The 14,669-nt window shown below is 36.3% G+C and overlaps 1 protein-coding gene across 1 annotated transcript in view; it reads right to left on the bottom strand.

Moving 5' to 3' along the window:
- CCDC30 (coiled-coil domain containing 30) overlaps positions 1–14,669 on the bottom strand; it is a 92,278-nt gene that overhangs the window by 37,483 nt on the left and 40,126 nt on the right. Inside the window, exons 4-5 of the mRNA XM_036893085.2 lie at positions 10,674–10,883; positions 7,626–7,780 (exon numbers count right to left, since the gene is read on the bottom strand). Of these exons, the coding sequence (XP_036748980.2) occupies positions 7,626–7,780; positions 10,674–10,883 (365 nt within the window). The remainder of the gene's footprint in view (positions 1–7,625; positions 7,781–10,673; positions 10,884–14,669) is intronic.

Raw genomic sequence — 14,669 nt, 5'->3', positions numbered from 1 at the left:
CATGGGACTATAGTAAAGGGGCCTATACCCCTTGTCAGGTGGCAGATAGACTACATTGGGCCTCTGCCCGTATCAGAAGGATATTGGTATGCCATGACTTGTGTGGACATAGCTACTGGCCTGTTGGTTGCTTTTCCTGCACGTTGTGCAGATCAGCAAACCACCAAAAGGGCCTAGAGTGTCTCTTTGTAGCCTATGGCCAGCTGTAGGTGACTGAGAGCGATCAAGGCACCCACTTTACTGGACATGTGTTACAAGAATGGGTGCAGCAATTAGGAATAAAGTGGAAGTTTCATGTACCATATAACCCTACTGGGGCAGGCATGACAGAGAGGTACAATGGTTTGTTGAAATCTGGACTGACGTCTGACACCAACAGTCTACAGGGCTGGTTAGTTCGCTTATGAACAGTGCTACAGCATTGGAATGAGAAGCCCCAAAAAGGAGCCTTGAGACCTGTGGACATGCTGACACACATTGCTGCCTCTCCTATGCAACTGTATATGCAAACCTAAGAGGAATTATGGAAGCCAGGATACGGCCAGCAGAGCAACATCCTGCTGCCAGCCCAACTGCATTAAACCCTAGAGACTCTGTTGAGTGGATGTGGCCCTGGACATTGCGACACACAGACTAGCAATGTCTGGCCCTTCTGGCACCTTGGGAAAAAGGCCTGGAAGCTGGCCTTGTGTGTATTCCTGGAGTAACAGCAGAGTGGCCCCCAAAGATCATGGTACTGTAACCCAACTGTCTGGGTTGTAAGAGCATCTTATGGGGAAGTTTTGTTTTATCTTTATGGCCAGTGCATGTACCTCCCATGGCCCTATATATTGACCCATCTGTAACTCCCACAGGGAGAGGGGTGAAAGTCTGGACAAGATCCCATTCCTGCCACTGTCCTATCACAGGACCACTCTCTTGCATGTATCCTACCTGATGGACAAGATTTGTCTATGCTGGTGTCATTAAAATATGTATCTTATTGCCCTTAAGGTTATTTTCTTCTACAGTCCCTGTGGCCTGGATGTGCCCCCTGGCTGCAGCTGCAGTGTGATGGTTGCTCTAACCTGTTTAGCTACTGACAAACAAAACTAAGAATTGCCCAAATCACACATCATCATAGTCTCATTAAAATAAAATTGCCCCCAAGACATGCACACCAAGAAGAATGGATGTTTAAGTAGAGCTGTCAATCAAATGACCTCACCCAGTCAATCAAAAAGGCACCTCCCAGCTAGGACAGGATAAACAGACCCTCCCCTAAAAGTTTGGTGCCTTTGTCCACCTTGACTCTGGCCCACTCCTCCCTTGGAGCGTATTCAAATAAAACTTTCCCTGTACTTCACTACTGTGTCTCTGCCTTTCAATTCTTTGTTTCAGTGGGTATAACTCCAGGGGGGTAAATCTGGGGCAAATTACCTTCAAAACTGAAATCAGTCAAAAGGAGAAATAAAGTGGGAAAAAACCCATTTATTTGTTACAAGCAGTCATTCTGCATCTCTCTACCATCTGCAGTAAAAGAGACCTCCACCCAACCTCTCTGGTCTAGATAAGCACTGGCTTGCCCTTCTAATTACCTACTGATATGGAAATGGACTACTACTCCACATGCCTTGGAAACACCTGCTGATATGGAGATGCTGTAAGGCCAGGAGGGAGATTCTGGAAATATTACAATTTTACCCACACTGGGGAAGAAAAATTTCAACCTCTAACACCAGACAAATAAGTTTGCTTTCTCTAACTTCAATTTTCTGAGTAAACCAATGGATTACTGGGAAATATTTATATGTGAGACATTGGGTTCGTATCTCTCTACCTTTAGCACTGTTCTTCTCACATTTCTGGATGTAAGTGTAGGCTCTCCAAGGGTTGTAGAGGAAGAATTTTCCTCTTCCCTTTGAGGTTCTTCTAGCTGGTTTAGAATCACATTGATAAGAGACAGATTAACAGGAGAAAAAAACAAAGTTTAATTACATCTATGGGGAATCCATAAACATAGATTCCCAAGACAGTCAGGGGCAACTTCAGGGTCATCCTGAACTAAGGAGGTTGGGGGCCTAGGACTTCAAGGGAAAACGGGAAGCAGTTCACAGAAATATGAAAGAGTAAATGTTGGTAAACAAATTATTGTTGGGCCACATGGAAACAATGGGATCCAGAGAGGAATTTTAACCGACTTTGCCACATCTCTCCCTGTTTACCACTCCTAGTTCATATTATAATGTAGTTATCTATGGTGATAACTATCCTCCTGGAGCCAGTCCTCTATCTAAGTTCTTTCTGTGCATTTGGGGGTGGGAGAGGCGAGGGTTTCCCTCTGAGTCTTTTGGGCCTTGATCATCTTCAGCTTGCATGTCACAGTGGTACATCTTGGGGCAGTCTCCTTTTGGCTCTACAGAAATTAGTACTGAAAAGGAGGAAGTCAAAATTTTAAAAGCAACTCACAAATGTCAGAAATTAACTCCTATATCATATATAGAGTTTAAACAATAAAAGACAAACTAGTTCTGCCAGTGAATAAAATTAAGAAATCAGTAGACTTATAAGACACCCTCTCCCCAAAAGCTTTACTCTCTTTCAATCCATCCTTCACACTGCAACCAGACGGCTCCTGCTAAATCACAGTCTAATTATATTGCTCTGCTAAAAATGCTCAGTGGTTCCCCACTCTTCTTGAGAATTCTTCAATGTGGCTTGCAAGCTAGTTTGCCTTTCTAGTTTCATTTTCTTGCCACTCCCTATACCCACAAACACTTTGTTCCAGACAAAATGAAAAATTTTCACTACCTGAATCAAGTCATCCTCTACCGGGTGAATTATCATATTAGGGACCACTAAAATTTTTAAGGCCTCAGTATTGAAGGTTTCATTAACTCTGGGAGTCTCAAAATACCACCTATGAAAACAGAAACTTTCTAACTCTATAATACCATCTGTTCATTAAGTCAAAAACTAAACCTGCTAGCATCCGGATTCTTGCTAAAAGACAGACATGAATATTTACCCTTCCCCTTAATTCTCTTCTGCTCAGGATGTACATTGATCCCTTCCCTATTCTTTTCTTTGCCTTGCATATCTTATGTAAATGAAATGTACCCCATTGAATTTCAGTCTTTCTTGCTTGTTTCTTAGAGGGTATAAAACCTGCATATGACTGTAGCCTTCTGAACATTTCTTCTGCCAGTAGAAGTTATGTCTTCTGGCTGTAAGTCCTAAGTTTGGTTCAAATAAAACTCTGTATTTCAAGGAGTTTTAAATGACCTTTTCATTGACAACACTTATTCCTCCACTGCTACCTCAATCTTTTCCCTATCCTCATTTCCCAAGCATTCCTTTGTCTAATATTCTCTACTTAGCTTTCCCAGACCAACTACTTCACTCTCAGTATAAGTAACTTTCTTTCAGGAAGGCTTCCTTGAGCTCCCTAGGCCAGATTAGTGTCCCTGCTGTGCCCTATCACAGTATCCTAAACCTTCTATAACACCTATCATATATGCTTCATTGCACTTGCAAAGCCTTTGTACAGATATTCATTACAGCAGTCTTTAAAATGGCAAAAATGTTTAAAAAGCATTTTACATAAATTATGATATATCTATGTAACAGAATACAATTTTTTACAATAACATTATGAAACTATTAATCAATAACAGAAGGCTGGAAAGTAAAAATATTTGGAGATTAAATAAACATACTTCTAAAAAATACATGTGTCAAAGAAGTCCCGAGAAAATTTAAAAAATATTTTGAGCTACACATATGAAATGAAAACATAACTTATAAAATTTGTGAGCTGCAGTAAAAGCAGTACTTCGAGGGAAACTTATAGCATTAAATGCAAATATTATAAAAGAAGGAAGATCAAAAATCAATAATCTAAGCTTCAACCTAGGAAACTAGAGAAAGGAGACCAATATAAGCCCAAATAAAGCAGAAGAAAAGCAATAATAAAAATTAGAGCAGATGTTAATGAAATTGTAAACAGGAATGAATTATAAAAAGAGAAAAAAACAATGAAAACAAAGCTAATTCTTTGGGAAAAAAATCAATAAAATTGATAAACTTCTAGACAGGCTAACCAAGAAACAGAGAAGACATAAATTACTAATGTCAGAAATGAAAGAGGAATCATCATTGCTGATCCTATGGACATTAAAAGGGCAATAAAGGAATAGTATGAACAACTCTATGCCTACAAATTTGATAACTAAGATGAAATGGACTAATTCTTTGAAAGACACAATCTACCAAAATTTATACAAGGAAAGATAATCTGAATAGGCCTAGATCTATTAAAGAAATTTAATTCATATTTAAGAACCTTCTACAAAATAAAGCACTGAACCCAGAACAGTTGTACTGATGAATTCTACCAGATCTTTTAAAAATAAATAATACCAATCCTTTATAATCTCTTCCAGAAAAATCGAAGAAGAGGGAACACTTCCTAACTAATTCTATGAGACCAGTATTACCTTAATAACAAAAAACAGATAAAGATATTACAAGAAAGAAAAACTGTAGACTGATGATACCTCCCATGAACATGTGCAAAGTCCTTAACGTAGCTTGTTAGGTTTAACATGACTCAGGCCTACTTACCTTTATAGCCTCATCTTCTTGCCACTTCTCTTATCCCCAAACATTTTGTTCTAGCCAAAATGAACATTTTTCACTTTACTGAGGAAGAAGATGATGATAACACAACATATTTTGCAATAATAACACCTATTTAGTAGTGGCTTTGTAATGTATCAGCTAGGAATTCCTTCCATGTATGTTTCTGGTATGAGTGGGCTCTAAGAGGTGTACTTTACTTGTACAAGATTTGGAGAGCAGAGTAAAGCATTTTGTTTTTTTATACTTGGAAAGTCAGCGCAGGCACTTCTGTCGCTCATACACGTTGCCATATATCTGTTGCTCACCTTGGCATGAGGCAACAGCCAGGCCTGCAACTGCTTCACCTTCCCGTGGATCTTCCTTCACTTTCTCTGTCTTCTGGGCTAGGGGTCTGTTTGGCTCCTTGATGAGGGAGACCAGCTTCTTTTGCAAACCACCTACTTTACCAAATTAGAGGGAGTGAGAAATTGACATGCTTTCCAGTCCATCCTTGTGCTCATGGGCTATCTTTGTGCTCATAGTTGTGTGTGCTCCACTCAGTTGGGATCCAGCTTGTCATTGTGCTCTCTCACTTTATATACATCTTCACTTCCTGACTTCTGGTCCTGCAGACTTTAATCTCTGGCATATGATGCAAAGATGACAGCTGACAGCCTTACAGACTGTGTAACCCACAAGTACATAAGACTAAATCCATAAGACTACTATTTCTCATTAGCTATATATTTCTCCTGCTGTTTACATCTCTGGCTGAACCCTGACTGATACAAGTGCTTACTATGTGCCAGACACTGATAAAAAGTCAATTGCTTATAACTCATTCAGTCTACATAATGATCTTATGAAGCATGTATGGACAGGCACTGAAAGCATAAGAAATTTGTTTAGGATTATACAACTGCTAAGTGGCTAATCAGATTCCCATGTTATATTATTAGGTGAAAGATGAAAATTCCAAAGCATTATATTTTAAATGTTAACTTTTGTTAACAAAATAAGAATAAAAAGCCTGTGTATATGCATAGAAACCCCCCTCCAAGAAATACATAGTGCCCACATAAAGGGGTTATTGCTAAAGGATACAATTCTGAAAAACTTATGCTTTTTATTTTAAATAGGTATTTAATATTTGAAATTTCATAACGAGTAGTTATAATTACAATTGTATTTGCTATAATTTATCCTGAAGAAATAATACAGGATGTGCACAAAAATACAAGGATATATATTATCTTGTTGCTTGCTATAGCCAGAAACTGGGAAAAATGTAAATGTCCACCAATAAAGGATTGAAAATGTTTTACTATATGATTAAAATATCTAGAAGATCTAATGGAAAGTAAACAAATCATAGTATTTCAAGTGAAAAAAGTAGGTTACAATCTAAACATCAAAACTGGGTGGCTTTCTTACAGGTTATGAAACAATGTATACTATATAGTCCCCCTTTTGTGGAAAAGGATTTCCCTATTTCATTTTCATATACCTAGCTTAAGTATTACTTCTACATATTCTGTCTCAGCCATTTTTCACAGAAGATGTATACAACTGGTATTACTAGTCCCATTTTAAGGATAAGAATCCAAGTTTCAGGAAGGTTAAATAGCCGTTGCCTTGTTCAGTTCTTGGATTACATCTTTTGTTTCTTTAAAAACTTCACACAGTTGTTTTACAACCTATTCTTCATAATTCCAGTTGCCAAAGTTTTGGGGGATGGTTATAAATTTGGTGTTCGTTGTTTCTGCTGACTTTCATACATAGTGGCCAGTTTCCTTGTGTTATTTGGAGATTTTTTATTTGAAGTTCATATTTGATTAAACTTAATGTATAGGAATCCTTAATGTCTATTAAATTGGGGTTGCTGCACTCCAGAAATAATGTTGATTTTCTTAGGAAGACAGGAAGCTCCCTCCTGAGAAATAGCTCCTTAAGAGCTATTTAGCTACTTCTCCTTTTTAATTCTTCAAGATTCCCAGATTAATACTAGCGTCTCAAATTTACCTATGCTGCCTTGTGGCAAACTTTCTGAGCTTCTTGTCCCATACCTGGGCTGATAATTGTTATCTGCCCCTTGACTTAGAAGTGTGTTCACCACTCATCATTTTTGTTTTTGCTCCTTGTATGTTTTCCCCTAGGGCTTTCTCTTTTTTTTATTGTGAGCAATGTTTTAAAAGGTATACATATTGGAGTTTATTCAGGATCTAGCTGTTTTATATCAGGGGCATAGTTTGCCATCCTGCTAGAAGTAGCGGTGAGACAAGTATTTTTCTACTGTACCTCACTGAGCGAATTCATTATTCATCCATCCATTCATTCATTCATTCACTAAATATTTACTGAGTACCTATGGAGTGCCAGGCCTATGCTAAACTTTTAGCTAGAGTTGAAAGTAAGGTTCTGAGTTTCATAACATATGTGAAGGTCTATATATCTTTTCAGTGGCTAAAACCATATTTTCCTCAAAATATGTATGAATCACTCTGAGTACAATAGAAGCATCCATTACTGAAATTCAGGGCATCCAAGAAGATCATTCAAGTAAGAATCCTAATAATAATCACAGTAAATTCAGAAAAATATATGAAAACTCCTATCAGGTGGTAGCTTAGCAATGATTAAGATGCCTGTAAAGTATATGGAATTTCTTTGAAGAAAATCAGTTGATAAACACAAAACATCAACTTCATTGTCCACGTTTTTGTGCCAATCATGTTAGAATTAGAAAAGCAATAACCCAGAGTGTCACATTTTGTTGGCAACCCAGTCGTTCAAGAAAATGTACTGGTGCACCAAGTATGTCCCAGAGCAACAAGAATAATCCCTGCACTTAAGGATCCCACACTCTAAAATGAAAGGCAAACTGGGAAATAAACTTAGAACACAGTGTGGTAAGTGCTATAGTATAAGAAGCTGTGTTACTGAGTTAACTCCGTGGTGCACTGGCGCTGCTGGGAAACTCAATCATGTTAGCCCATGGGAAACTGACACCCTTGCTCTCTTACCTCTTCTGCTGTTCTTCCTGATATTGTTGCTTTATTTTAGCTTCATTTTCTATTGCTTCTTTTATCTTTTCCTCTAATTGCTTCTTCCCCAAAATACAAGTGTCTGTGAGACAGACTGTATGAGCTTGTTTTAATTTCTGCTGCAGATCCAAAATCTTGAATGAAAAAAGTTTACAAATAAAACCTTAAGGAGAGTGTGACCTTTCATCCAATTAGGGAAATACCATATAAATAGCAAACATAATGATAACAAACAAATCTGACCTAAAGTAAAGAGTGTGGCTAGATTTAATTTTAAAATAAATTACTTAGGTTTTGCAACATAATACATTCACATAGTTTAATGTATGTTTGTGTAAATGAAGCTATATAGTGAAAAGTCTCCTTCCCATTTCTATCCTGTCTTCTCCAAGTTTTTCTCCACTGAATAGGTAATCACTGGTATTAGTTTCTTGTGTACCCTTCCAGAGATTTATTTATGCACATACAAACACATATTATATAGTTCTCCCCCATACACACATTTTTTATACAAATGATGGCATATACATACTTATACTCCTTGTTTTTTTAAAAAACAATGTATTTGGTGATTTTTCCATATCATATGTACATATAGAATTGTCTTTTTTATAGCTGCATACCATTCCACCATAAGAATATACCATAATTTATTTAACTAGACCCCTACTGATGGACATTCAGTTTGATTCCAATCTTCAGAAATTACAAACACTACTATTACAATTTCTGTAGAATCAATTATGAGGTTCAGATTTGTTAGGGCAGCGATTATTATTTATCTGCTTAACAGATAATGCCAAACTATCTCCATAGATATTAGACCAATTTACACTTCCAAAAGCAATGTGTTGGACTGTCTAGTTTCTCCACAGTGTGGCTAGATTCAGGAGTAAGATAGAAGTAGAAGTTTCTTACAAACCAAGTACGATTAGCATAATGCGAGCACTAGTAATATATTCTTTAATGCCCTAGCAGAATAAAAAGTAAGACTTATGACTTCGAAAGAGAGATACGTCATTTTATTTTAGAATTTGCCTGTTAGATTAAAAGTGCCACTAAATTTTTTGTTAAGTAAATCTTTTACATTCATTTACTTATTATTTTTTTATAAAACCTATGTCACCTAAAATTGTGACAGGTACATAGTAGGTGCTAAATAAATATTTATTGAAAGAATAATTTCTATCAGAATAGCTATTCTCCCTCTAATGCATTCCTGTCCCAAAAATGAATCCTTTACAATGGCTGGAACCACATTCCCCACAACTATTCAGTGAATGCCAGTGGATCACAGTCCTTTTTTAAGAGAAGGGCTTTCTGCATCAGCCCCAGGTTCCTGCAGAGCCCACATACCTTTAAAGAGAGGTGAAGATGCAGAATGATTCAAGGGCAATGGCAGGGGGTGGCCAATCATCTGAGGCCAGCTCAAAGGAACTTTACCCTGCCTCCCTGTAGTTCTGCCTAGGGAAATGCTTACTTAAAGATACACAGTCTTAATTCCACAGAGCAGTGTATCACCCCATTAGCTTCTCTGTCAAGGCCATACACAAACATTTGAGCCCACCACATAATATAAGAAAGAGAACATTTCTAATGCTTTTGAAATCCACTCTGTGACCCTCATTGATTATCACCCACCCTTCCCACCTGGGAAAACTCATCTTTTAAATTTTGTTAATAATTTCTTTTCTTTTTCTTTTAATATCTCTATTTGACATGGTTTTTATATTGCATCATTTTAACCTTTATATCAGTGGAATCATACTGTGTTTTTGGTGGCTTGGTTTTTATTCAATATTATATTGAAGTATTGCATATACTTTCAGTTCATTTATTTTCACTGTTGTATGCTATTGTGTAAGTATATAATTTACTTATTCCATCTCATTTTACTCAACATTTGGACTGTTTCTAATTTTCTGCTATTTGGAACAATGTTTCTGTGAAAATGACTGTATTCCTATCTCCTGATACATATACTCAGTATAAGAATTTCTCTGATGTTTATGCCTAGTGGTAGAACTGTGGGTTGTACGGTATATATACATCTTTAACTTCACTATATACCAAGGCCAAATTGCTTTCCAAAGTGTTTATACTAATTTGCTTTACCAGCTGCTGTCGGTATATAAGAGTTTTTGTTGCACAAAATCCTCATCAATGTTTAGTACTGTCTAAATTAAAACTTTTTACCAATTTTACCAATTAATTTTTTGTGGAATAATAACACACATAAAGTGCACATACCTAAAGCATACTCATAGCAGTTTTACTTATATAAATACCTCCCAGACCAAGATATAGAATACTTCCAGCACCACAGAAGAGTCCCTCATGCCCCCTTCCCAGTTAATACCCCTCATAAACAACTACGAGGGTATCACCAGAGCTTAATTTTGTCTATTCTCAAACATCATATAAATGAAATTACATAAAAAGAGTTCATACTTTTTTGTGCTGGTTTCTTTAGCTCAACATTAGGCTTTTGAGTTTAATTCATATCGCTGCCATTTACTTTTTAATGTTTGTTTTGTATTTATATGGTGTGAAGACATGACTCATTTTTATGTAAGATTTGACTATCAGACAAAGCGTGCAACTGCTGCACACTACTGTCACCTGGGGTAAGTGATCTAAAATTGCAGGGGCAATATTTCAAAATGGTTCATTTTGCATCACAAATCCCTCCAAAAACAAAAATAAAAAATAACATAAACAGCCAATCCGAAGGAGAGAAGTATAAATCTTTTAAAATTTCAAAGTGTAAAACAAAAGTCATCTGGTCTCAGTTCTTTAAGTTCATGTTGTATCTTTAATGAAACTTACCTTTTTAAGTTCATGCAATCTAAGAAACAAAATTTACTGAAATTGTAGGAGCCGGAGAAGTCAAAAAAGAGGAAATCATGGGAGAATAAAGAAAAACATTGGAATTTGCACCATGTCTATTTCTTAAACTCCTTAGGGAAACAGGATTTCAGTAGTGGTATCCAGTACATGTTATCGATTAAGCATGAAGATAATTACCTTTTCCTCTGCCTCGGCAACTTTAGATTTCTCCTGAGTCAGCTTTTCCTGTAGGTAGCTCTGTGATTTCATGTTCTGAGCCTGGTTAAGGATTTCCAGCTCCAATTCCTTGATTTTCTGCTGACAGTGCTTCCACTCTGCTGTGAGAGAAGAGCACATCTTTGCGCTGTCTAATAACTTCTGCTGGGCCTGCTTGAGTTCAATTTTGATCTGGAGGTAGGGAATAAATAAGCATCAAATGATTGTGAATGTGAGCCAGAATAAGCAGCTTTCAAAGCAGTGCAGTCCCCCAGGAGCTGACAAATACCAGTGGCACATGGCTGATTACCTCTCTGGAGCTGTCATGCGTTAGTAAGATTTGCCCAAGTCTACCTAGCCAGATGGCGGCTGGACAAAGGAATATTTGTCAGACTATCTACACATGCATGGTCTAAACAGTTTCTATCCTTTTTTCAATGTTCTCCAAGCTTTCATTCCTACTGTGCCATGAAACTGTTTTTTTGCCAAGGGCACTATTGACCTCCCCACCCAAAATAAATTCAGTGGGCAGTTCAGCTCTTAGTAGCACTCCCTCTCTCCCTCTCAGAAAGCTCTGCCCTCTTGGAGTTGTGGTGCCAGCTCTCCTGATTTTCACTTATCTTTTTGCTGTTCCTTTTTAATCTCTTTTGTAGACTGTTTAAATGCTACTCAACTTTGAAATATTATTGGACTATCCTAGGCCTTAAGAGTGGATCATTCTCTCCGTAGGTTTGTTCTCATGATTTGGCAGTAACTGCCAAAATGAAACTGCTTGTTTCTGCCCATATCTCCAAAATCATTTTTCTCTTACTCTTCCTGATTTCAGTAAATGATGCCACCATCCAACCTGGACTTTCCTGATCATTTAATCTGAAGAGGACTCCTTACTCCTTACTTACTGTACCACATTTATTTCCTTCTAGAATTTATCACAATTGACAATTAAACATGTATCTACCTACTTGTTATCATACTTCTTCCCCATTCTAAATTCCAAAGAGCAGGGCCCATGTGTTTTATTCACTTCTCAGTGGCTAAGGCCTATCAAAGTGCCTTAAAAATCAACTATTAGTCAATATATACTGAACAAAAAATGAATGATACTTCAAGGAATATTAGAACCTGGTGAATATACATACCAGGCAGGGCTCACAGATAAAAATGCTGAGTTTACTTTTCCTAATGTAAAACAGAATCTCCTGGGCTCAAAGCTTTTCAACTGAATTAATAAGGATTATAACTATAATTTTCCCCATCTATGATTTCTGTATATTAAACAATCAGAGTTTATCAAGTGAATCTAAAAACTAATAATGTTCATCAGCCTCAGCTGCTTTATCTGTAATATGGGTTATAATAACTATTTCCCAAATAGGACAGTTGTGAGGCTACATTAAACATGGCAATGAAAGCATCAAGAATAGGGCCAGAAATTTAAGTAGTAGCTTAAAATCTATACATGCTGAAGTTACTCTACAAGAAGATATGTCAAAGAAATAATCAATCTTCCCATGTTTTCTCCCGCCTGCTACTTCTATAGCTTTTCTTCTTCCTTCCTAATTACAACGAATTCTTAAATAGAATTCGTGCCTCATATCAAATTTACCGAGTATCATAACTCCTCCAAGTGGTAAAGATACCTCAAGACAAATGCTGGGCATAGAAGCCACAGGGCATAAATATGCAAAGAAATAAAAAGCTAACCATTTCAAACAATAAGGCTTCTCTCTCACTTACCAACTTAACATTTCCCTGTGTGGCCCCGGAAGATGACTGGTTAGCCAGAGACGGGTAAGATTCCTCAAGGGAGGAACAACCTAAGACAGGCACAGTCGCTGGGGGGTCATCAGGTGAGAAATTGGGGATCAACAGAGGTGAGGCTTAGAACCTCACCCCCCCTGTTCTGAGAGAAATCTTCTGCATATGTGGATGTTTTATTGCCCTTGTCTAGCTTGGATTAACACATAGTCTACAGGCACACACCTGATCATATACATTTGCTCTCTTACAACACTAAACTAAGTTTTCTACCTTTATGTTGTATCTACCTACCACTTCAGCATCTTATTAAAAATAATAAAGAGAGAAATGTGGTATCCACATATAAATCAAGTATAAAAATCAAATGTGTATTCATATTTGAACTGACTGTTTATAGTTCATAATGCATGAGCAAAACCAAAAGTTTCTGTGATGACTGCCCTTGTACTGTTCACCATGTAACTTATTCACTATGTAAGAATTTGTTCTCCATGTAAGAACTTGTTCGTTATGCTTCAGAAGATTGGAGACTGACGAAAATTAGGCTTGGGGTGGATTAATGATTGTGCATTGAGCATTGACTCCCCTATACAGAATTTTATTGTTGTTAACAACCATTTGATCAATAAAAATGAGAGATGCCCTAACAACAACAACCAAGAAAAAGTACACACTTCCAATTGTAAAATAAATAAGCAACCGGGATGTAATGTATAGCATAAGGAATATAGTCAAAATATTGTAACAACTTGGTATGGTGATAGCTGGTACTTAGAATTATCATGTATATAAATGTTGAATCACTGTGTTGTACACCTGAAACTAATGTAATGTAATACTGTGTGTCAACTACCCTTCAATAAAAAATAATTATCTAAAAAAAAAAAAAAAAAAAAAAAAGAATAGGGCCAGACACACAGGCAATACCTAACACAAATTAACTTCTGTTCTTCGAGTCAGTTGTAGAATATATCCACTGTATTTGAAGTATTGAACTGAGGCAGATACTAATATAATTATTATATATTGGTTAGGTTTTCATGTCTATGAAGTAGTGAGATTGGTAATACCCCATTTTAGAGATGAAAAAAACTGACTCTAAAATATAGTTGCATTTGATAGAACCAAAGTACGAATACAGACTTGCTGATTCTAATCCAGTACTCCATACTATACTGCCTCTAAATTGTGAAATACCTGTATTTGTTATTTATCTAAAAAGAATACAGTGGAGTGAATCAACAAAGCCAAAAATTGGTTCTTCGAGAAGTCTAATAAAATGGATAAACTTATAGTAAGTCTGATCAAGAGAAAAACAACAAAGCTTAAGTAACTCATATCATGAGATTAGAAAGGACCAGTGCTTTATTTAAAAAATTGAAAAATGAGTTCATAAAAAAATTTAAAAATCTAGATGGAAAGGAAAATTTTCTAGGAAAATAAAATATATCAAAGTTGATACAAAAAGACATAAAAAGTGTGAATTCTCATAACTCTTAAGAAACTGAACCAGTAATTGGAAATCTTCCCAAAAGAAGACTCTAGAATCAGAAGAATTCAGAATTGAGTTCTTGTAATTATTTAAGAAGAAATAATTGTAATTTTACACAAACTCTTTCGGAGAACAGAAAAAGGGTACATTACATACCTTATGTTAAAAGCCTAGGATAACCTTGATACCAAAATCTGACATGGACGTTACAAGAAAGAAAAATGACAGGCCAGTGTCATTCATGAACTGAGATGCAAAAATTCCAAAGAAATATTAGAAAGCCAAAATCAGCACTGTAGGAAAATAATAATAATTTATGTTAAAGTTGGGTTTATCCCAGGAATGCAAATTTGGGCTAACATTAGAAAATCAGTCAATGTTATTCCCCATATTAATAAATTAAAAATTTTAAATCTTCTCAAAATGTGCAGGAAAATAATTTTATGACATTCCATATGAACTTATCATAAAACATTGAACAAACACCATAAAAGAATTTCCTTAATGTGATCAAGAATGTCCATTTAAAAAACCCTACAAAAACATACTAAATGGTGAAATTCAAGAGCTTTTCCTTTGAGACTGGGAATGAAAAAAGGATACTCACCTTCACCAATTCTATTCATTGTTGTACAAACATACCTAGTTCTACTGTACTTTGCTTTATTGCACTTCACAGATAATGAGTTTTTGTTTTACAGTTTGAAGGTTTGGGGCAACCCTGC

This window comes from Manis pentadactyla, chromosome 4 (genome assembly GCF_030020395.1).
Source record: "Manis pentadactyla isolate mManPen7 chromosome 4, mManPen7.hap1, whole genome shotgun sequence".
NCBI lineage: Eukaryota > Metazoa > Chordata > Mammalia > Pholidota > Manidae > Manis > Manis pentadactyla.
This window is presented reverse-complemented; position numbering and strand designations above follow the sequence as displayed.